The sequence below is a fragment of the Mus caroli genome, chromosome 12 (genome assembly GCF_900094665.2).
Source record: "Mus caroli chromosome 12, CAROLI_EIJ_v1.1, whole genome shotgun sequence".
In the NCBI taxonomy this organism is placed as follows: domain Eukaryota; kingdom Metazoa; phylum Chordata; class Mammalia; order Rodentia; family Muridae; genus Mus; species Mus caroli.
Window position 1 is genome coordinate 46,812,077 of NC_034581.1, and position 22,910 is coordinate 46,834,986.

Consider the following 22,910-nt stretch of genomic DNA (forward strand, 5'->3'; position numbering starts at 1 on the left):
AGCGGTTTAAGAGTAGCGACGTCCGGAGGCTCGCCCCGATTGGTTGGAAACGCTGCTGGGAAATCGGGAAACACCAATGTCTGCGACGAAAGGCGAGGGCTGGGACCGGGGAGGCAGGTCGGCTGCCCCATGGCCCGCCTCCTGGTTCTGCTTCCGGCGCGGGAGGTAGGGCCACGTCATCTTCGGGCTCCCAGTGCCAGCCGGGCAGTGGATGGTGGGAAGCAAGATGGCGGCCACGGCCAGCATTCGGGAGAGGCAAACAGGTACTCGGTATTTCCTTCTCTGCAGTGAGTGCCTCAGCAGCGGCCTGTCATCATCTCTGAGTTGTTCGTACAGCTCGGAGTTGAGCTTTGAGAGCTGCTGCGTTTTGAGGTTGTGGGGAAGAGATGCCTGTAAGCTTCACAGCCTTTGCCTGTTACCACAGGCTGCTTGCTACAGTGCTAGCTACTTATTTTTTAATTGCCGAGTTTTAGAAGGCCATCACGGCAAGGACCGGCAGCTGGTGTTTTCTCTCCTGTCTTGTCACTTAACGAGGTCTATAGGTTTGTGTTCGTATTTCAAGTCTCCCAGGTCGGTTTGGTTTTCACTTTCAGTTTTAGGTTTTTTTTTTAAAACCTGTTTTTGACACTTGAGCCATGATTACAAAATCTAAGTATTCTTTTCCGAGCTCCTTACTTTATGCCATCATCTTTGGACCCTTTGGGAGAAGCTAATGGAAAATGCCAGGTGATAAAGCTGGAAGAGACTTCGGAATGTCAAATCAAATTAACTGCGTCCCCTTTCAGTTGTTCCACAGATAGTAATTTAAAATATAGAACAGTTGTATCTTAAGTAAAGCACATTTGTACACCCATTTATAAAGTAAAGTTTAAAGATATATATTTCTTCCCTTGGTTTTAGGTTTTTTTTTCCATGTGAGATACACCTGATTTTCCTTATTTTCAGTAAACAACTCTAGAAACTTAGTGTATGTATATTGATCCCAGAATAATTACCTATACATATATCATATATAATGTGATATGTATAAATCAAAATGATTTACATATACTACTTATCTAGTAACTCCCAAAGAGAATAGAAATCGTCCATAAGCCATAAAGAACTTTAATTCTCTTGAACCTATGCTTATTTGTATGAAAAATAATTGGTTACAAGCAATACAACATAGCAATAGAATTTGAACTGTGCCTGATTCCTTCCCTTGTGTTAAAAATATATATATAAGATAGATTTGAATGTAGCATGCTTAACAGAAAACATACTGAGTTCTACATTTCTCAGTAGGTAATTTAGTAAAAGTAATTTAGTAATTTTTAGTAATTTAGCATAACTTAAATATGGAAAGCAAATATTATTTGAGAATGCTTGATAATTAATTTGCAAGCAAACAGAAGCCCAGGTTCTCTTAGAAGTTTGGGTACAATATCTTTTTGTTTGTTTGTTTGTTTGTTTGTTTCTTCTGAGACAGGGTTTCTCTGTGTATCCCTGGCTGTCCTGGAACTCACTCTGTAGACCAGGCTGGCCTCGAACTCAGAAATCCGCCTGCCTCCGCCTCCCAAGCGCTGGGATTAAAGGCGTGCGCCACCACCACCCGGTTGAAGCAGTGATTTTTTTAGAGTGTTAAACTCTAGTCAAGTAGAATTACATACTTTTATCACTCTTTAAATATATGCTCTATGCTTCATTAAAAATCACTTGCATCAAAACATCTTTGACAAGTTAGCCGAGGCCTGGAGTTGCAGAAGCTTTCCTAGTTGAGCCAAAACAATGTGAGATTACCTGCTGGGACTGGTCTTTCATGGTAACGTGAGTGAATGTCTATTAACTCTGGAGAATGCCACATGCCAACTTACAGGGCAGCCAGGCTGGGGTACTTCCTGCTTGTCATTGAGTCAGGAACATGATCCGCTTCTAGAAACAGGGTTTTCTCGTGTCTTTAGTGCCTGGTCATAGGAGGAGAGCACCACTGAAAGCAATCAGTCCAGGAGCACTGTGTTTGTGCTATTCATGTGTATTTATAGAAGTCTGTAACCTCTGGCACTCTTAGAAGTAAGCATAAGTTGTTAGTGATGTGTATTACTGTAGTGCCAGTATTTTCAGGGAAAAAATATATAGGTTGGGCTAGCTGCATGGCTCATCAGGTAAAGGGGCTTGCCACCAAACTGATGGCCTGACTTTGATCTCTAGGACCCACATGGGAGAAGAAAAGAACCAACTCCCACAGATTGTCTCATGGCCTTCACATGTGTGGAATGACATAAGTGCATGCACACAGGCGCACCCAATAAGTGTAAAAAATAAAAATGGTTATGTACACACATAACTACCCTCCTTTAATTAGCTCTCTATATCTATGGCTTTTCTATCTGGATTCAGACAATTGCAAATCAAAATGATTATAAGTAAAATGTGTTTTTACTAAATGTGTACAGACATTTTTCTTGTCATTGTTCCTTAACAATGAAGTACAACAACCTGTCATTTACATTGGTCTAGGTATTAACAGCTAATCTGCTATGATTTAAGGGAGTTCCCCTAGATTATATGCAAATACTATACCATTTTAGGTTTTAAAATATTATCAAAGGTATATTAGATGTTAGGGGCTTGCGTATCCAAGGCATTTTAGTATCTAAACGAGGTTCTGATGTGGATGACGGAGTGTGTTGAACTGCAGCCTTTCCAAGGAGAGTGCTGAGCAGCGTCACCACCTACCCACCTCACCCTGCGTTTAATATCAGTTCTTTGATGGGTGCATAGGCCATAAGGTATTTGTTTGTGTGTTATATAGTGCTATATTTGTAGTTTGAATTATAGATTATTCCACATTACTGAATGTTCACACGTGTTTAAAAATCAAAGTAGCCTGGCATGGTGGCACATGTCTTTGATCATAGCATTCAGGAGTCAGAGGAAAGCAGATCTCTGTGAGTTTGAGGACACTCTAGTGTACATGGTGAGTTACAAGGCAACCAGAGCTGTAAGACCTTGTCTCAATTCAATTAATAAAGTAAGTTTGAAAGTAGTCACTCTTTTTTGTTGTTGTTGTTTGTTTCTTTTTCAAGTTTCTCTGTGTAGCCTTGGCTGTCCTGGAACTCACTCTGTAGACCAGGCTGGCCTCGAACTCAGAAATCTGCCTGCCTCCGCCTCCCAAGCGCTGGGATTAAAGGCGTGTGCCACCACCGCCCGGCTGAAGGTAGTCACTCTTAAATCACCTGATTTGTACATTTTCTTGAATGCTTGGCTGTCTGAGTTTCAAGTGCCTGTGTGCAGGACGTCATCTGTTCACTCTTCTGCACCACATAAAACCCAGGGGCTGTGGTAGTGCTTGCCTCTCAGTTACCCCAGCAGTTAGGAGGGAGAGGCAAGAACATTAGAGGTTCAAGGCCATCCGCAGCTACACAAGGAACTTGAGACTGACTTAATACGACTGTATTGGAAAAAGGAAAAAGTCACACAGACACGTGCACACACAGAGAAGTAGCACCAGCCAACACAGCAGATTTTCATTTTCCTTGGAATCTTTTTTTTTTTTAAATCTACTGTGGTTTAAACAGTGAGCAAGAAAGAGCAGAAGGTACTGTAACCTGTCAAGCATGGCTGCTGTGGGTTCTCAGAGTGGACAACTTCAGTTCCCACTTACCTCTTACATTACGAAGTCTCATTTTCCCCGAGGACTATAGAGCAATGGAGTTGTGTGACCTTTCAGTGGGTTTATTGACTGTGAAATATACTCGTAACCAAGAAATAGACCTACTGTAATGAATCCCCATTTGAAACAGTTGAGCATGCCATAGATAGTCTTGTTTTTATAAAGGCTTTCTTCATCAGTAAGCAGTTAGCTACTAAGGCTGCTGTGAGATCATGATAAAGCACTTTCTTTTGACTTGTGTGTAAAAGGCATTATGGGTTTGTCAGGGGAAACAGACACTTTTTCAGGAGCATGGGGTTTTTGTCATTTTTGTTTCCCACAATGTTAAGGATCAAACTCATGTGTTCTGGGCAAGTGCTATGCCCCTGAGCTATACCCCAGACCTTAACTAAAGTGCTTTGTCCTGTTTAGTTCTCATAGCTTTTGGGACGGGTGCCTTGTTTTGTTTTGCTTTGTTTTTTGTTTGTTTTGTTTTGTTTTTTAGCTCCCAAACAGATGCCAGTTGGCTGTTGGTGAAATTATCTTAAAGATCTGACCCTAGTTTTTACACATCCAATCATTTTAGTCAGTTTTGTTAGCATTTATGCATTTTGTGTATGGTGAGAAAAAAGCCAAAGCCTACTATAAATAACTGATATAAACTTTATTTTCAGTGGCTCTGAAGCGGATGTTGAATTTTAATGTGCCTCATGTTAAAAACAGTACTGGAGAACCAGTATGGAAGGTAAGGGCTTCTTTAGTGGGAACTGTGGGCTTCTTCTTAGAGCTGAAATGATAGGAATTAGAAGAAATTTCTTGAAAATATAAAACCAGTGGTATATTTTAATTAGAGTTACTGAATATTTTATTTTCTACACAATAATAGCTGTTTATGTAGCATGTGCAGCCTACAAGAGGACCATATAGGATATGTGCTAAGCTCTGTCGTTTTGTAGAAAGAACTTGAGTGTCTAAGAATTTCGTACCTTAGCAGGTCCTGGACCCAAACCCAAGAATATCTAGGAACTGCTGTATATGTTCCCTCTGGCTATATACGTATAGTTGTGATAATGTTTGCTTTGTAAGTTAAGTACAGAAGAAGTTATCAATTGTGACTAATTGCCAGATCACTGCTCTTGTGTTTTCGAGGCACTGGAAATGCTACTGGAAAGTAAGCATTGTGGTATCGTGGCAGGAGATCTGATAACAGACAGCACTGGGTGACTAAAGAGTGGGGAGAAGTGTTGAACAAAGAGATTTTTCATGCCGTAGACAGTATAGAGCAGAACTGCAGGAGGCTTTGGCAGAGTAGGATAGGACATATGAAACTTTGTTCTACTCCTGTGGCTTACATTGTGGGTTGCTTATTACTGTCATTTTCCATTTAATATTTTCTGACCCTGGTTGTCTAGAGATAACTGAGGCTGTAGAAGTAGAAACTGCGGGTTAGGGACTATTCTATATTTAAGGATTAGAGAAGAGTTTTGAAAGATTAAGCACCTTTACTAGCCATAGCAGATTTTAGTTTCTCTAAAGAAATTCCTGGCATTTAAGAATGACATTTAATAACAATAGCAGAGTTCATCTCATCTCAGTAGCACTAAGGTCGTTGTGAAACACCGCCATTGAAGGTCTCACTAGCCAGCCCGGGCTCTATAGCTAGTAGTGAGGTGGCTGGCTGAGATGGAGTCATGGTTTAGATTTGGAATCTTTGTTTTATGTGGGGTTTTGTTAGTTTTTGTCATTGATATTGTTAAGACATTGTCTTGGACTGTAGCCCAGATTGACCTCAAACTCACTGCACTCCTGCCTCAGCCCCAGAGTGCTCCATTGCAGGTGTGAGCCACTGCATCTGGTTTAGGGACTTAACTTTTTAAGTCACTGTCTAGTTTACCTAAACTGCTTAAATTTCTAAGTTTTCTTTATGTTGGAACTTGTTAAATTTCTGGCGTTATCTTATCTGTTCATTCATACACAGACACACATACATACATACACACACACACACATACATACACGCACACACATACATACATACCTACACACATGCACATGTACATACACACATACACACACACATACACACATACATACACACACATACACATACATACACACATACACACACATACATACATACACACACATACATACATACATACACACATACATACATACACACACGCACACACACATACATCCATACATACACACATGCACATGTACATACACACATACATATACATATATGTGTGTTTTCCTTGCATATGTGTGCACCATGTAAGTGCCTGGTGCTTACAGCAGCCAGAGAAAGGTGTTGGATCCTGTCTTAATTGGGGTATCTATTGCTTTAATGAAACTCCATGACCAAAAAGGAAAGGATTTATTTGGCTTACAATTCCATATTGCATGTTCAGTATTGAAGGAAATCAGGTCAGGAACTCAAACAGGGCAGGATCCTTGAGGTAGGAGCTGTTGCAGAAGCTGTGGAGAGGTGTTGCTTATTGGCTTGCTTCATTGCTTCATGGCTTGCTCACCCTGCCTTCTTACATCATTGGAGCTACCAGCCCAGGGATAGCACCACCCACCATGGGCTGGGCTGGGCCCCATTGATCACCAATTGAAAAAAATGCCTTACAGCTGGGTCTCATGGAAGCATTTCCTCAACTGATGACTCCAGCTTGTGTCAAGTTATTGCAAAGACCCAGCCAGTACAGATCCCTGTGACTGGATTATCGGATGGTTGTGAGCCGCCATGTGGGTGCTGGGACTCAAACCTAGGTCCTCTGAAGAGCAGCCAGTGTTCTTAGAACCGCATCTGCCAAGCCCTGTATTTTAGTTTGAAAGGGGCTAAATTTTTATCTCATCTTTACATGTTCCTAGAAAGGATATTTATGAACTAGGAAAAAACAAGTATGATTTGTTCTAAGTTCTTTTTTACAGGTTAAAATAAAGACTTTATAGTCTGACTTTTAAACTTAGAATTTTTATAAGAAGTTTCTAAAAGTGTTGCTTTATTTAAACCTAACTGATAGTGTTTTACATAATATAGAACTATGTGGATGGGCATTTGAGTAGTAGAGGAAATACTAAACTAAACATGGGTAAGAATTCACTATAATGATTACTAAATAACATTAGCGTATGCTATCTTAATGTGGGTTCTCAATTGGTTGTTCATTAATAATGCTGTTTAAACAACCCCCTTTTTTAAAGGTACTCATTTATGACAGATTTGGCCAAGATATCATCTCTCCTCTGCTGTCTGTGAAGGAGCTGAGAGACATGGGCATCACTCTGCATCTGTAAGTTTTAACGCTTCTGACACTGGCATGCATTTTCAGATTTTATTGAGAAAGATTTCTTTGGTCACTTTAAAAGTCAAATTTTTAAGGGCTGTTTGCAGAGAAAATTAAAGTTTGGTTATAGTACCTGTGTAACCTTGAGGTTTAAAAATAGTCTCACTTTGAGCTATATAATTTCAGAATTTAAATATTTGTTTTATTTTCCAGTAGATGTGGTTAATCTTTGAAGAAAATGAAACTCATGCTCTTTGGTACTCTTCAATCTCTAAAAGGATTTTGTCTAATTTAAGTATACTTTTAAAAAACCTAAATTAGTTTATCAGTAACGTGAGCATGTTAAGTGACTACATGAAACAATGGCCTTTCTTCTTTGCTGTCTTGGCTCCTAAACATGTAACCTCTTTCTGGTACCAGAGAACAGACTGTAGCATAGAAAACTATGATTGCTGCATACTGGGTGATGACAGAGCTGTGGCCATGCTGTTTGTCTCATGGCTCATAGTGGCAGTGACAAGTACAGTTGAGCTCTAACTCATACTGGCTTAAGGGAAACAGGATGGTCTGCCAGTTTGCAAGTAGAGGAAGCAGAACATGCTGTCACCAGATGGAAAGGCTGTATAGCCGTGGATGATCCCTGACAGCCTGGCGGCTGCCTGAATAAACTTTATCAGAGAATGTAGCCTCTGCAACAGCCTAGGTTAGCTCACTTTGAAGGAAGCAGTAACCACTGGTTCCTAGAAATACAGTTACACCGTGTAGATGGTTGAGCAGAGAGCACACAAAGAAAACGGCCTATGGCTGCCATCACATACTTCTCATCTGGACAGACGCAAGCTTACTAATGCATTGTGACCAGCAGCAGGCGCCCCTGTGTCCTTCTTGTTGACTACAGGCATGAATGAAGAGTCTGTATCCAGAAGGCTAGCCATATTTCATATCATAAGCATTATAACCACTACATTGCTATGACAAATAGATTTTTTTTTTTTTTTTTATTTGAGACAGGGTTTCTCTGTGTAGCCCTGGCTGTCCTGGAACTCACTTTGTAGACCAGGACAGAAACTCAGAAATCCGCCTGCCTCTGCCTCCCAAGTGCTGGGATTAAAGGCATGTGCCACCACCGCCTGGCCAACAAATAGATTTTCTTATGTGAAATGGAGATAACTAAATGAAATTAATCCCCGAATCACCAAGAGAAGACCTGAGCATGTCAAGTTTGAGATTATCCGATGATCTCCTGTGCGTTCAGTTAGGAAGCAGCAGATTGGTCAAGATAGGGTTGGGGATAGAGCTCAGCTGTACAGATGTGTGCTTAGCAAATGCAAGTTTCTGCCTTCCACCTGCAGCATCATGCAGAAAGTAAAGAACAACAGAAGGGGTTAAATATCAGATAGTAAGAAAGTTCCGTCTACTTTTCATTTCGCAATGCTGCCTACTCCATGTGTGCTTCCCATCTTACATTCCTTCCACAGGGCCAGCCCTGCTTCCCAGTTTTTGGTCCACAACCCTCTCCATGTATTTCTATGAAAGTTGATGTTGACTTTGAATATATAGTTGTTCTTCCTGGAGGGTGGTGGTAAGAGAGAATGTCTGGCCATAGGTAATACTAAAAACCTTAAAAAAGGGCTGGAGAGCCGGGCGTGGTGGCACACGCCTTTAATCCCAGCACTCGGGAGGCAGAGGCAGGCGAATTTCTGAGTTCAAGGCCAGCCTGGTCTACAAAGTGAGTTCCAGGACAGCCAGGGCTATACAGAGAAAGGGCTGGAGAGATGGCTTAGCGGTTGGGAGCAATGACTGCTCTTCCACAGGTCCTGAATTCAAATCCCAGCAACCACATGGTGGCTCACAGCCATCTGTAATGAGATCTGATGCCCTCTTCTGGTGTGTCTGAAGACAGCTATAGTGTGCTTACATATAATAATAAATAAAGCTTTTTTTAAAATGGGGAAAAATGAAAATACAAAGAAATGATCCTACAAGTAGGTATTAGCAATGTCAGCAGTGTGGGTTTTGTTTGTTTTTCCTCTTTTTAAGGTAAAGACCAGGTTAACTTAGTGACTGATTGCAATAGGCGTGTTAGGAGCACTAGTCACTGAGCTACAGACTTCGACTTTGAGAACTATTCTTTTATACTGTCTCTTTAAAAGTACCTTAGGGGCGGGGGGAAACAAAGCCGGGCGGTGGTGACGCACGCCTTTAATCCCAGCCCTTAGGAGGCAGAGGCAGGCAGATTTCTGAGTTCGAGGCCAGCCTGCTCTAGAGTGAGTTCCAGGACAGCCAGGGCCACACAGAGAAACCCTGTCTCAAAAAAACAAAACAACAACAACAAAAAAGTACCTAAGGGGAAAAATGAGTTGCTGTTGTTCTTTCTGTTTTCCAGCCTTTTGCACTCAGACCGAGATCCGATTCCAGATGTTCCTGCAGTGTACTTTGTGATGCCAACCGAAGAAAATATTGACAGACTGTGCCAGGTGATAAGTGGATTTTATCTGGAACTTAAAATTACCTGATTGTTTGAATATCAAGGCAGACTTTTTCCTTAAAAAAAAAAAAAAAAAAAAAAAAGATGCTCATTATGGAGAATCATAAATTCCTTTACCATCTTCCACTTTGAGTTTTGAGACTCTTAGTTTTGGTGGAATAGATTTCTAATTTTTGGCTGGAGAAGCATTATATCAGTAAATACTAAGCCTGGCATAGTGGAACCTGCCTCTAATCCCAGCACTCAGGGGTGATGCAAGAGGATTATTGTTGAAGACCTGGGCTACGTGACAAAATTTGAGGCCCACAGGTGCTGCATTGTTAGAGCATATCTCAAAACAACAGTAACAGATTTGAAAATAGCCTAGGAGGGTCTCATGTACCCAGGCTGGCCTTGAACTCACCGTGTAGCTGGAGGTGAATTTGAGCCCCTGCCCCTGCTGTGTCCACCACTGGATGCACTCTCTTTGTCCACTGTTAAGTTGCACGGTCGTTTAAGCATTGAGTTGTTAGCGTACTTGTTAGTTTTCTTTCTTTTCTGAAACAGGGACTCATAGCCTCCAAATTGTAATCCTTTTGTCTTGCTACCTGATGCTGGGATCAAAAGCATGTACTGTCAAGTCCAGCATCTCAGAGTTCTTTGTGTGCTAGACTCTTATCAGGTATATAATAGTATTTTTATGCATTCTCTAGACAGTCAGTTTGTGCTTCTGTTATCCTATTTAAGAAACACCCCAAGTCCATGGTTTCTTTTATAAGTTTTATGGTTCCGGCTCTGTCGTGACTTTGTTCTCATAGAGTACATTTTTGTCATTTCTATATCCCGTCTTTTAACGCGTGTCACATACTCCAGAGCCTGGCTTTTAGTTTTAAGAGCTTTTTTCTTGAGCATACTTTCAATAGTAAGAGTTACACATTGATTATATTTCTAGGATCTTCGAAATCAGCTCTATGAATCCTATTATTTAAATTTTATTTCTGCGATTTCAAGAAGTAAACTGGAAGACATTGCGAATGCAGCATTGGCCGCTAGTGCAGTCACACAAGTTGCCAAGGTAAGAGGCCCTTGATCAACAGTATTGCTAATGTAAAGCCTCCAGATGTTAACATCCAACCAAAACAGCCTACGGAGTTAGACGTCCTCCTTAAAAACATGGCCACTTGTTGTCTGACTTTAACTTAAGGTAGAAAAATAAGGCAGACTAGAAGAATTTACAACTTGCTGACTTGTGAGACAAATTCATAGTAGATGTATATTTATTTGGGGCTGGGAGTCATGGGATCCTTGTAGCTCATTTTAGAAATAATTTGAAAGTTTGTTGTACATTATTTGTGATCATATTGACATTGCTTTATCTGCACTTACTACAGTAAGTCACTGGGTCCTCCAAATCTTTTCTTATTTAGGAAAACATATCTAAAGAAACCACAGAGTATACTCTAAGGATAAAAATGTACAGCAGGCCAGAATCCTAGTGACATCTTAGCCAGTGACACTTCAGCTACAGGCACTCTCAGATAATCCCGGCTTTACCCTGCGTTGTGTGTGTTTCTAGAATTTTGAGAGGACACCAGTTGTTGTAGGGACTGTATAGACAGGAAAGATGAAGCATGCATTTGCAGTTACCCTCACTGTATCTTAGACTTAGATATAGCCCATTGCTACTTGTAAGTAGCTTTTCAGGCTTCTTCCTATGTGCTGTCACTTAGAAATTCTCACTAATTTCAAACAAGCATAGGAATTGTTTCAGTTTGTTGAACTAAACTTAACTATCGTTCAGATAGGTTTTTTTAGAATACTTTTACTTATGTGTATATGTGTGTGTATGTACACGTTGGGGTCAGAGGAGGGGATCAGATTCCCTGGGGCTGGAGTTCCGAGCAGTTGTGAGCTTGGAACAACACCTTAGGTGGGTGCTGTAAAACTAAGTCTGGTTAAACAGTTTTCCTCTGGGAAAACAATTTGGCCTCTGATCCATCCCGCCTGTCCAACCTCTGGTAGTGTTATAAAATTTGAACTTATAAATTTACAAATGTCATGGTGCAGAAGCAGCTACTGTGTGGTTGTTAAGAACATGAGGCTACAGAGTAGAGAACTGTAAATTACAGTTTTCCTTCAAAGGGGCGTCCATTCCCATCACAGCCACAATTTTACTTTCCGTATCTGTTTCAATTTTGTTTTCTGAAAATATCACTCTTTAGATTGCCCCAAATTTGTTTTCATTGGTTTAAAAATATTTTTGTTTTGTTTTTGTTTTTATTAATCTTAATCTCCTTTTTAAAAAATGCGTATTTTTGTTTATGTGTCTGTGTGTATGAATGTATGCCACATGTGTGTAGGCCAGAAGAGGGCTGGAGTTACATATTGTAGTCTACACACATGGGTGCTGGCACTAAACCTGGGGTCTCTGGGAGAGCAAGCAAACCCTTGTAACTACTGAGCTATTTCTCCAGATCCTGTTTTTAACTCTCTTTATTTATATAGGTAGGCATTCTGCTACTTGGCATAATTTTTAATTATTTTTTAATTTTTAATTTTTATTTATTTATATTTTAATTTTTCGAGACAGGGTTTCTCTGTGTAGCCCTGGCTGTCCTGGAACTCACTGTGTAGACCAGGCTGGCCTTGAACTCAGAAATCCGCCTGCCTCTGCCTCCCAAGTGCACCACCACGCCCGGCTTAATTTTTATTTATATTTAATTATAATTTCCCTACTTTTGCCATTTGGTGATTCAACTAAATTAAATTTTTACTATAGCTATATTGTAAAATTGTTTGTTTGTTTGTTTCTAGGTTTTTGACCAGTATCTCAATTTTATTACTTTGGAAGATGACATGTTTGTATTATGTAATCAAAATAAGGAACTTGTTTCATATCGTGGTATGTAAAAATATAAATTTTACAAGTCATTGTAGTATTTGACAAAATAAATAGCAGTGTGATTCTTAAAGTACACAAAGCACAAGCTTCAGATTAAATGATGTCATAGATAAGTAAGACATAATAAATTTGGTTTGTAATTCAGTTAAATACCAGCTCTCTGGCCTGCTCGAAATCCCCAGGACAGCTTACACACATGATGCACTCATACTAAGGCAGTGTCTCCATGCAAGACAGGTAGTTATCTCTTACCTTGACCTTAGACAAAAGTAACATATTTTACTTCTGTATTTATTAAGCTCTGGTCCAGATTGTGAGCTTCTGAGAACAGACAACATTCTCTTGGCTTCATTGAGATCTCTAATACTCTTTCTTATTGTAATTAGAGAAAACAATTTGTTCAAGAGACATGGTCTTGTTTTGAGGCCTAAGCTAGCTTCAAACTTGGGGTCCTCCTGCCTCAGCGTTCCAAAGGCTTTCAGATATCAACCCCGCCATCCTGGGCTCAGCTGAGGTTTTCTATGTCAGTTGTTATTCACAGAAGGCTGTTTACCATTTGTTGATTTTTCAAACTAATTAGCACCTAATCTTGTGTTTGAAACCTAGCTTCCCATAAGCCTTTATGCTTAGGAATTTTAATTATAAATCTGACAAAAATGAAAACAAGCATCTTTAATTTTTTCCTTGGCCAATTACATTGTCCCAGCCAGTCTCTGTCAGTCCTGCTCATCCTGCTGAGCTAGGACACTCCACTGTTAAGTTCCATCAGGCACGTACTGTTGCAGTTATAAATTTAGTTCAGTCTTTTTCTTTTAAAAGCGATTCAGCCAGTCAAGGCAAATTTATAAGCCTATTAAACAAAACTGCCTAATGTTAAGTAATTTTTAAAAATGACTAAACTTGTACTAAATATGAAGTGCCTTAAGCAGTCAATACTTACACAGTAGCCCTTGGGTAAAATGTGCATTCCTGTTGTTTTACTTCTACTTTTAATATCCATCACATCTGATGACATGTGTACATGTCTCGCCTCCGTCAAATGGAGGTCATCCGAGACAAGGAAACTTGATGTCACCAGTCGTGTTGGCATTCCTGATGGACAGTTTGGAGCTGCTAAGGTCCCTTCCTGTTCATAGACATGGAACTGGAGTTTAGACCCGAGGACTGTATTTCTGAAGAGATTTTACTCGTGCCAGATGATTGACAGAATGACCCAGAGTTAATGTTCGTCAGGTGTTCTCCATGCTGCCTGTTTCGTCTGGCCTGACTAGACAACAGTCAGTAGTGACACCTCAGTGACAGCATATTTCCTTGGATTTGGTACTGCCTGGTGAATTATTGTTTTTATCTTCTCTGTTTGGACACACTTTCCTTAGGTATTTTGATATGTCCAGTTAGTTGATGCTTTCCTCATATGTTGATCATGTTACATATTGGTTTTGTAATTCAGGTTAGTATCTACATATTGTATATGTATATGTATATACATATATATACATATATATATATATATATATATATATATGCGGGCTTAATAAAGATGTAAATTTTGATTGCTTATTTTTTCCTCTTTCTCTTAGCCATTAATAGGCCAGATATCACAGACACAGAGATGGAAACTGTTATGGACACTATTGTGGACAGCCTCTTCTGCTTTTTTGTTACATTAGGTAAGCTTTTAAACCTATCTGTTCCTTCAAAGAAACTAATTAACAACTCATTTGACATGTTATACACTCTTATAACATTTTTTTTTTAAAGACAGAGTCTTACTGGCTGGCCTTGAACTCACAGAGATGAGCCTGCCTCCCAAGTGCTAAAGATATGTGCTATGATATCTGGCTACAATGTTGTTTTAACCTGTGTGAATATAGAGAGGTTCTCTAAAGTTGAGATAAAGCACGCATTCCATAATATTAAATAAAATAACTGTAGTAACAACATACAGCTGTTCCATGTGAGATAGCATTGAGATTTGTTTTGTCTTTTTAGGTGAGTTCTCCTGGGCTCCCAAGTGCTGAGATGACAGATACACATCACCATACCCAGCTCGGCAGACCTTTTGAGAGTTAACTAATGCCTCAGATAACAGGGGGAGTTAGAGAACAGCTCCTTAATGTAGTGTTGAAGTGGTTTGTCGATGGTTCCAGCCTGTTGTTGACTATTTTCTAGCTGTCTTTAGTTTCTGTCATAAAAGCTTTCAATCATACTTCTGAGTAGAAAGGTCTGTGCATAGTAGTTTTTAAGGCAAATGCAAGAGCTTCCAGAAAACACTGAACTTAACGTGCATCAGCTCTTCAAGTTTAACGTTTCACTGAATTATCTGTAGTTATTTCAGTTACATTGAATTTACTATCTTATACGTGGTTTTATACTTTAGTCATAGATCTTTACAGAAAAGTGATTGCAATTTAGATTTTATACATACCTAAAACCTCTTGGTTAAGGTAACCCTCACAGATTAATAACCTCTATTAATAAATACTAATAAACTCTTTCACAAGTGGAAATCAAAGAGAAACCATTTGAACCATATATGGGGCTTAGATATATGAGGAAAATTCATACAAATTCTTGTGTTCCTCCCTTTTCAGATTTATTTATTCATTTTATATATGTGAATATACTGTAGCTGTACAGATGGTTGTGAGCCTTCATGTGGTTGTTGAGAATTGAATTTTAGGACCTCTGCTCACTCCGGTCAACCTAGCTCGCTCTGGTTGGCCCTGCTTGCTCCCATCAGCCTGCTTGATCAGTCCCTGCTCACTCTGGCCCAAAGATTTGTTTATTATTATACATAAGTACACTGTAGCTGTCTTCCGACACACCAGAAGAGGGGTCAGATCTCATTACAAGTGGTTGTGAGCCACTATGTGGTTGCTGGGATTTGAACTCAGGACCTTCGAAAGAGCACCTTCGTAAGTGCTCTTACCGGCTGAGCCATCTCGCCGGCCCCAGGTTCCTGCCTTTTAGAGATTCCTTCCCCAATTTTACATCTTAGCCCCAAACTTAGATCTTTGGTTTCTGACCCTGTAGGTCTCCTTATTTTCTATCTGTTATTTCTCTGTTGCTAGGTGTCTCCATTATTTCAAGAGTCTTACCTCCATCTAGTTTTTGCCTGTGTTCTCACTGCTCTCCAGTGGATTCGGGTGTTGGTTGGCTGATGGGCTGAGCCCAGGGCTGTGCTGGGTGAGCACTGAGTGCAGTGCTGCCTCTCCAGCCTTTGTGTTTGGTGTCCTCACTGCTGAGAGCACTGCAGGTGGATAACCTACAGTCACAAACAGACATGCTGCCCTCTGTCTGCCGTCCTATGCTCTCCTGCCTTTTACCTGTCCTTATGCCTATGCCATACATGAGAGTTGTCATTGTCCCTAGCAGAAGTCATAGTCATAGGAATAGTAGTAATTACACGTTAACAGTAGATTAGAACAAAGATGTACAAAATTAATATCCAGTGTTTTCCTTACACATACTACGGCAGTAGGTAGAAAACAGTCTGGTGATGTCATCGGTTTGTTGTCGTTGCTGTTGGTTTTCAGAGACAGAGTCTTCCTGTGTAGCTTGAGCTCATCTTGAGTGTCCATCACTCCAGCCTGCTTCTGGCTGGGTTTGTAGTCTTCTAGCCCAGGTGGCTGTCTCTGTCTGTGTATTTTCCCTTTTGCTGCTTTTGGTTGGGGGTGATTCTTCTGAGGTTTAGGATCTCATACGGAGTGCAGCCTAGAGCTGGTCTTGAACGCTTTGAGTTTCTTATCTCAACTTTCCCAAGGGCTGGGATTATAGATGTGTGCTCCATGCCTAGAATTTATACATTGCAGGTATCATTTAAACTTTTTACAGCATACATAATGTAGGCCATCAGAAGAAGGCTTTTAAAAATTAATAGCATTGTACATTTTCACTTGAAAGTAAGTACGCCTTTCTCTGGGAAAGCAAGTGCCGTGACCGCTGCACGAGCATGGTCGTTCATTATTAGCGTGCTTCGCGCTTCTCTGTCTGACCGTTCAGCCTTTGATAAATCATTTACTGCGTCATAAAGAAAGATATTAGGAGGTTCAGTGAGTTGATGTGATTGTGGAAGGAGGCATTTAGGATTGTATCACAGTAGTGAAGACTATGCTTGCTGGTACCGTTTAATTTGGGTTTACAAAAGGATTACAGTCATTTACTGTTAAATTATTTTTTAAAGTAGTCGCAAACTGTTGTAGTCCTAAGCTCTTTTTATTCTTTCATTTTGAACCAAATAAAGTAAAGTAAAAGCTGTGACTAGAGGGTAAAGCTATCCTTTGAACTGCGTGAGGAAGTCCGAATGCTGATGTAGTCCATCCCTGAAAATTAGTCCCACTGATCAGCTCCATGTAAAAGGATTCCTCTTCTGGCTGTCTATTGCTTAAGGAGAGGTGAATTTCTGAACCCTTGTTTTCACTCTTGAGATGTTTAAGTCCTTTTGTGTCTAGCATGAAATCTATGCATCCTGACATCTGCTAAAGTATACGTTTTAGCTCAGAGTTGTGGTCATTGCTAACACTTAACTGTTAACTAGGTGCTGTTCCCATCATCCGATGCTCAAGAGGAACGGCGGCAGAAATGGTGGCAGTGGTGAGTTCTGCCTCTGAGTACAAACACTGCTCTCTGAGGTGCTCTCTCACAAGGACTCTGGATACTCGGGTTGTACGTGAAGTACCAATGACAGAGACTTGGTTACTTTGGGATTATTGCCAAAATAGGAGGCCGTCTTTGTGAATGTCTCTGCAGTAGAGTAAAATTGTCAGTTCCATGTGCTTGTCTTGATCTTCACTGCACTTTTACATATTTTACACTTACCTTCCCCCAAATTATTCCATATTCTTCTTTTTATTAGCAAGTATTTATTAACAATACACATTTTTAATGTTCATGTTGAATTGAAGAGAATTTTCTTTAAAGATTAAAAAGGTGGGACCAGGCAGTGTTGGCGCACACCTTTAATTCTAGCACTGAGGAGGCAGAGGCAGGCGGATTTCTGAGTTCGAGGCCAGCCTGGTCTACAGAGTGAGTTCCAGGACAGCCAGAGCTACTGAGAAAACCTGTCTTCAAAAAACAAAAAACAAAAAAATATTAAAAGGGGGATTAGGGAAACCAAAGAATTACTTTTTAAAAAAGTATCCATGGTGCAGAAAGACAGTGTAATGCACTGCTGTGTGGGCTCGGCTGCCCGAGTGAGCCCTGGTGGAGGCTGACGTCCTCGTATGCTCCATCTCTGATCTGAGCGTGCTCTACCCTGCTCTTACTTTATTTTCGCTCATCCAGATGAGCCTTCTTTATTTCAGTCATGCTTAAGAGAAGCTTAGTCACACTGCAAAGTGTTCATTGCTGATACCAAGATGGAAACATGTTTTTAAAGTTGATTTACTTAAACTTATAATGGTATTGAGATAATTAAAACCCTAAGATATTTAGGTTTTAGAATTACCACTTTGTAAAGAAAGTCCAGACTTCTTGATTATATAGCTAAGACACATTGAGTCACCTACATAACGTTATAAGAAAATATTAATAGTTCATCTAAAATTTGATTTTCAGAAACTAGATAAAAAACTTCGGGAAAATCTAAGAGATGCAAGAAACAGCCTTTTCACTGGTGATCCACTTGGAACTGGCCAGTTCAGGTATTTATTTGCCTCTTGAGTACAAACATGAGTTAATGTAATTGAAAATAAAATAAGAGTTTTTGTTTTGTTTTCCTTGTATGATAAAAATACTTTTATCATAAGAGAACTATTTCTTACTTTTAGATCTGACATTAGAATCAAGGTTTTGACTTAAGTGAAACATACATAGATACCATATAGAAATTACCTTCTTCTGGTAGAAATGTCTCTATGTTTCCATCTATACAGTGCTTTTCATTTGCATGGCTTTCAAGGTTCAAAGCAATTTCCTTTCAGCTATCAGTAATCTTCTTGGTGATAAATGGGACTGCGTTGTTCCCATTTTCACATTGAGACACTAGTAAGCTGCAGGCTGTTTCTGTCATTTAGCATAAGCAGGTAATGCCAAAGATACTGACTGCTCAATTTCTATCAAGTAGGAATATTTTTTAAAAACATGAATAGTAGAGTGCATTTTGATTTTGTTTGTTTTCTTTTGTTTTTATTTCTTTTTGTTTTGTAGCCCTGGCTGTCCTAGAACTCGCTTTGTAGACCAGGCTGTCCTTGAGATTTGCCTGCCTCTGCTTCCCACATGGTGGGATTAAAAGCGTGTGCCACTACTACCTGGCCTGAATTTTGACTCTTAACAGAAGTAAAAACTATTGACATAAAGAAATAAACTCACCGAAATGTCTAAGAATTATCAAGAGGAGAGAGTTTTGTATAGTGACTTCTTTTTTTTTTTTTTTAATATTTATTTATTTATTATATGTAAGTACACTGTAGCTGTCTTCAGCCACTCCAGAAGAGGGAGTCAGATCTCCTTACGGATGGTTGTGAGCCACCATGTGGGATTTGAACTCCGGACCTTCGGAAGAGCAGTCAGGTGCTCTTATCCACTGAGCCATCTCTCCAGCCCCATAAAGTGACTTCTTACCTACAGTTTTGATTAATTAATAAAGCCCGTGGGGACAGAAATTATGTATAGAAATAACATTTACTTATTCATATTCTCTAACTTTGAGGGCTTCTTAACTATGAACTGCTCCTGTCTGTGGAGCTCACGATGGATTTGTGTTTAATTATTTGGCCATACCAACTCTCACATCATCGTATGCCCTCCTCTGCTTTCATTAGTATTATCTCTCATTAAGGGGAAACCTCACTTCTCCCTGATTGGTTTTCAGACCTTACCTGATTGTCTCCTTTTTACCATGCTGAATCGTGTACCCTAGGAACCAATAAAGGGGCACTGTTTTATTTAGTTGGATAAACTTTAAATTTTTAATCTCATCATAATATAACATTTTATCATAATTTATTGGATGTTTTTCAAGTTATTTTAATTAGCAATTTGTCGGATAGGTGTTAAATATGTTTAAATCCAACCATAGACTAATGGTTATCAACCATCTTGATTCCGCTGCCCACAGACATGCCATGTTTAATAGTCTTAACCAGGTGTATGCTTCTTGAATCTAGTGGTGTGTATTGTAGCATATCTAGAAGCATCTTGTAATGCTAAACTTACCATGCACAGGACAAACCATAATGAGCAAATTACATAGCCTCAGATGTTAGTAGTATCACTATTACGTTAAGAAGCCCTGCCATAAGCCATCTTCCTCCCTTTCCACATACTCTGGAATAGTAAAACTGCAGTCGAAGTGGTCTTATCACTGACATTTAGCCTTGAGTCAGTGACCTCTGCCTAGGTACTAATGTGGTCCTTACACAGGAGGAGACCTGTATAGCTAACGTGACTGGTTACAAGCCTTGTGAAAGCAGCGTGCACTGCACAACAGGATGCCTCTAGAGGACACCACTAGCACTTGGAAACACCTGGCAGGCAGACTCTGTGCCTCCATGTTGCTCTTGACCTAAATTGTGATGATGGAATCAAATAGTTCATGAAATGACATATCCCCTGTCCACTAAGTAAGTCGTTACTGATGTGGCAAGTGTCTTCATTTTTCATATCATAAGGGGATGGAGTTTTTTGATGCCCTCCTTACAAAGCTCCTTTTTGAATTTGTGTTTATATTTGTAGGAAAAATGTAATTTTCGAGTATGGAACTATGAAACATTTGGGTAAATTTATGTGATTCTACTGTTTTCCTCAAATTGGGCAATACCTATTCCTTTTTTGTTTTTTCAAAAAATCTGAACTTTATATCAGAGGAGCAATTTCTTTGACTATAAAAATTATTCTATAAATGTATTTCTATAGATCTCTTCCTTTAAGAAATTCTTTTGAAACTTAAAATCTAGTTATTAAGTATTCATTCATGATCATAGCTGACTGTAGTAGAAATGTTGTTATACAGCTTTAATATCAACTGTTCGTATCAAAATACACTGGACAGTACTAGGAAGTTTTGAATGTGTACATTGCTGTGACATTTATATAATGTTTTGACATGCATTGCAGCTTCCAAAGGCCTTTATTAGTCCTTGTCGACAGAAACATTGACCTGGCAACGCCTTTACACCATACGTGGACATACCAAGCGCTGGTACACGATGTGCTGGTAAGAGAGTAAATATAGCACTTCTTATTGAACTGTGATAAATTCAGTAGTTACCTTAATTTTAAACTAACAGTGTGGCTATAGGCACAAAGTTAAGAGGAATAAAACTGAAAAATATGGATAAAATACTAGCAATATAGGTGCTCGAGAAGTCTGTAGTTGTGAACTTATGATCTAAGTTAATAAATAAAGGGTAATTAGCCGCATTATTGGCAGTTATGGGAAGGAAGCAATGAAGGAAATAAGCAGCCATTTTTTTTCATGATAAGTAAAATTTAAAAATTGAAATCATTTCCTTTAGAGAGCTAAACTAATTTCTTACTTTTCTCTAGGATTCAGATAAACTTCATTTAATTGTAAAAAAGGAACAGTATTTTCCTGTTATCTAATGTTTTCTGAAACAGTTTTAATTATGTGCTTAAAAATATGTCTGTCTATGTTCATACTCATCAGCTACATGTTTACTTTGTAATGTATGGAAATAAAGCACAGCCCAACCTGCAAAGGCAATGAAAAGAAAACATATGCTACAATCATCTCTTTAAAAACACTAGTAACATACAGTAGTCTCCGTTTTATAGACAGAAAAACTGACAAGCAAGAGAATTTTCCAAGCATAGTGGCTCATTTTAGTAATCCCAGCACGCTGGAAGCTTTAGCAGGAAGAGAACACTGAGGTTCTCTTAGCTCAGGTGAGACCCTGCCTGAGAGAGAGTTCAAAGAATCTGAACCCAGAACACTGGCTCTGAAACAAGCATTCTAGTTGATTGACTTCCAGGACTATAATATCATTACAAAGATTATTTACAGTGTCATATGAAAAGGAAATAGGCATACAGCAGATAACTATTTAACAGTGCATCTTTTTAAAGCCAAGATATTTTAAAGCATTTACTTAAGTAAATCACATTTAGGGCTGCTGGAAGAAACTGTTAATTCCACTACAACAATAGAATCCTATGCTAGGACTCTAAGAAGAATGTCAAGGAAATACGAGTGAATATCCTTTCAGTACAGAAGCAAAAGGAACCAAAGAGAGCCCCAGAAATAAGCATGAAAGCAGAACTGTAGAATGAATGAATGGATAGTTTGAACCTAGGCTTTAGCAACGATAAAAAGACACAAGTACTGCTGTCTCCCTGAAGCTGCTTTCTGGGAAGAAGAGACAGGCAATATACAAAGGAAACAAAGCCTTCAGAAGGTAAAAAAAAAAAAAAAAAAAAGCACTCTAGAGTAAAATGCTGATGACCAGGACTGAGATTTTAAAACCAGAGAGACCTCACTTGTAAAATGCAGCCAACTGGGGACAGAATACTCTAGGTAGAAAGGTTTGGGTGTGTTTAAAGAATAGAAGGGTAGCACACTAGCCACAGTGAGGTAGCATGGGAGTCAGGGAGAAGGAAGCGACGTTACATAGGACATAGGAAGCAATATAGTACAGTACATGGGCTCATGTCACGTGTCAAAACAGATTGAAATGAGTTTAAGGCAGAATGCGAAGAAAAAAAAAACCTTCCTTTTTTTTTTCCTGCCTAGAGAGTTGGGAAAGGAGAGTGGTTGCTGGAAGGATAATGTGAGGTCCAGAAAAATGAGAGAAATTACCACATTTTTGTGAACCAATGGGAATGATCAAGAAAATATTTAATGATGTAGGAGATAAGACTGCCCAGCAGGGAGCAACAGTGAGTCATATAGACCGTGGCTTTAACATTTGGGCCATTCTTTGTTGTGCGGGCCTCATGGACATTCTATAAGATAATTTGTCAACATCCCTGACCTTGATCAGTCCTAAAGTTTTCTTTCCACCACACCAAATGTATCCTGGGGAAAAGAGGTAGAACGGGGTAATATTTGCCTCTGATGGAGAACAGTCATTAGTTACTGCTGCCTAGTGGAGTGAGTTTCATCACTGGTATAGGTTTAGGGAGGAGGGGTAAGCCAGTTTGGAGAAAGCAAAAAAGAAGACAGTCCCAGGTCCAGAGCTGTGTGAAGGGAAAAGAAAATTATCTCATGTGGAAAGAGGTAGCCCTTGGGAGTTCAATTAGAGAACAATACCCACAGATGTTTAGAGAGATACTCAAACTGGCTTTTCTCAATGACTGAGTTTCAGAGATTGTAACAGCAGGATTTTCAGACCTGAGTTCAAATGGGAGATGAGATCTGGTGGCTGGGGAGAAACATACAGAATGGGCATGTTGAGCATCTTAGTGGCCTCTAGTCATGCTTTGTCAGTAGCCCTCCAGCTGTGCTGAGGGACCCAGGGGTTTAAGGGTCTGAGTAAAAGCATGCCATTTAGGGATCATCTCTCCTGTCTGTGGTGGTGTGGGAGCTATCCAGAGCCCTGAGGTATCTTGGGGTCCTCCCTCCTTTCTTTTCTTTTTTTCTTTTCCTTCCCTTCCCTTCCCTTCCCTTCCCTTCCCTTCCCTTCCCTTCCCTTCCCTTCCCTTCCC

General features: G+C 39.7%; 1 protein-coding gene across 2 annotated transcripts in view; it reads left to right on the forward strand.

The window, feature by feature from the left end:
- The first annotated feature begins 139 nt into the window (after nucleotides 1-139).
- The window catches only part of Scfd1 (sec1 family domain containing 1), a 66,989-nt gene continuing 44,218 nt past the window's right edge, over nucleotides 140-22,910 (forward strand). The window contains exons 1-10 of one of the 2 annotated variants that reach the window (XM_021178899.1): nucleotides 140-263; nucleotides 4,309-4,379; nucleotides 6,851-6,939; nucleotides 9,320-9,410; nucleotides 10,353-10,475; nucleotides 12,215-12,302; nucleotides 13,883-13,972; nucleotides 16,843-16,898; nucleotides 17,862-17,947; nucleotides 20,361-20,460. In XM_021178899.1, coding sequence (XP_021034558.1) covers nucleotides 212-263; nucleotides 4,309-4,379; nucleotides 6,851-6,939; nucleotides 9,320-9,410; nucleotides 10,353-10,475; nucleotides 12,215-12,302; nucleotides 13,883-13,972; nucleotides 16,843-16,898; nucleotides 17,862-17,947; nucleotides 20,361-20,460 — 846 coding nt within the window. In that variant the 5' untranslated portion in view covers nucleotides 140-211. The remainder of the gene's footprint in view (nucleotides 264-4,308; nucleotides 4,380-6,850; nucleotides 6,940-9,319; nucleotides 9,411-10,352; nucleotides 10,476-12,214; nucleotides 12,303-13,882; nucleotides 13,973-16,842; nucleotides 16,899-17,861; nucleotides 17,948-20,360; nucleotides 20,461-22,910) is intronic. The other variant, XM_021178900.2, reaches the window with a different exon arrangement.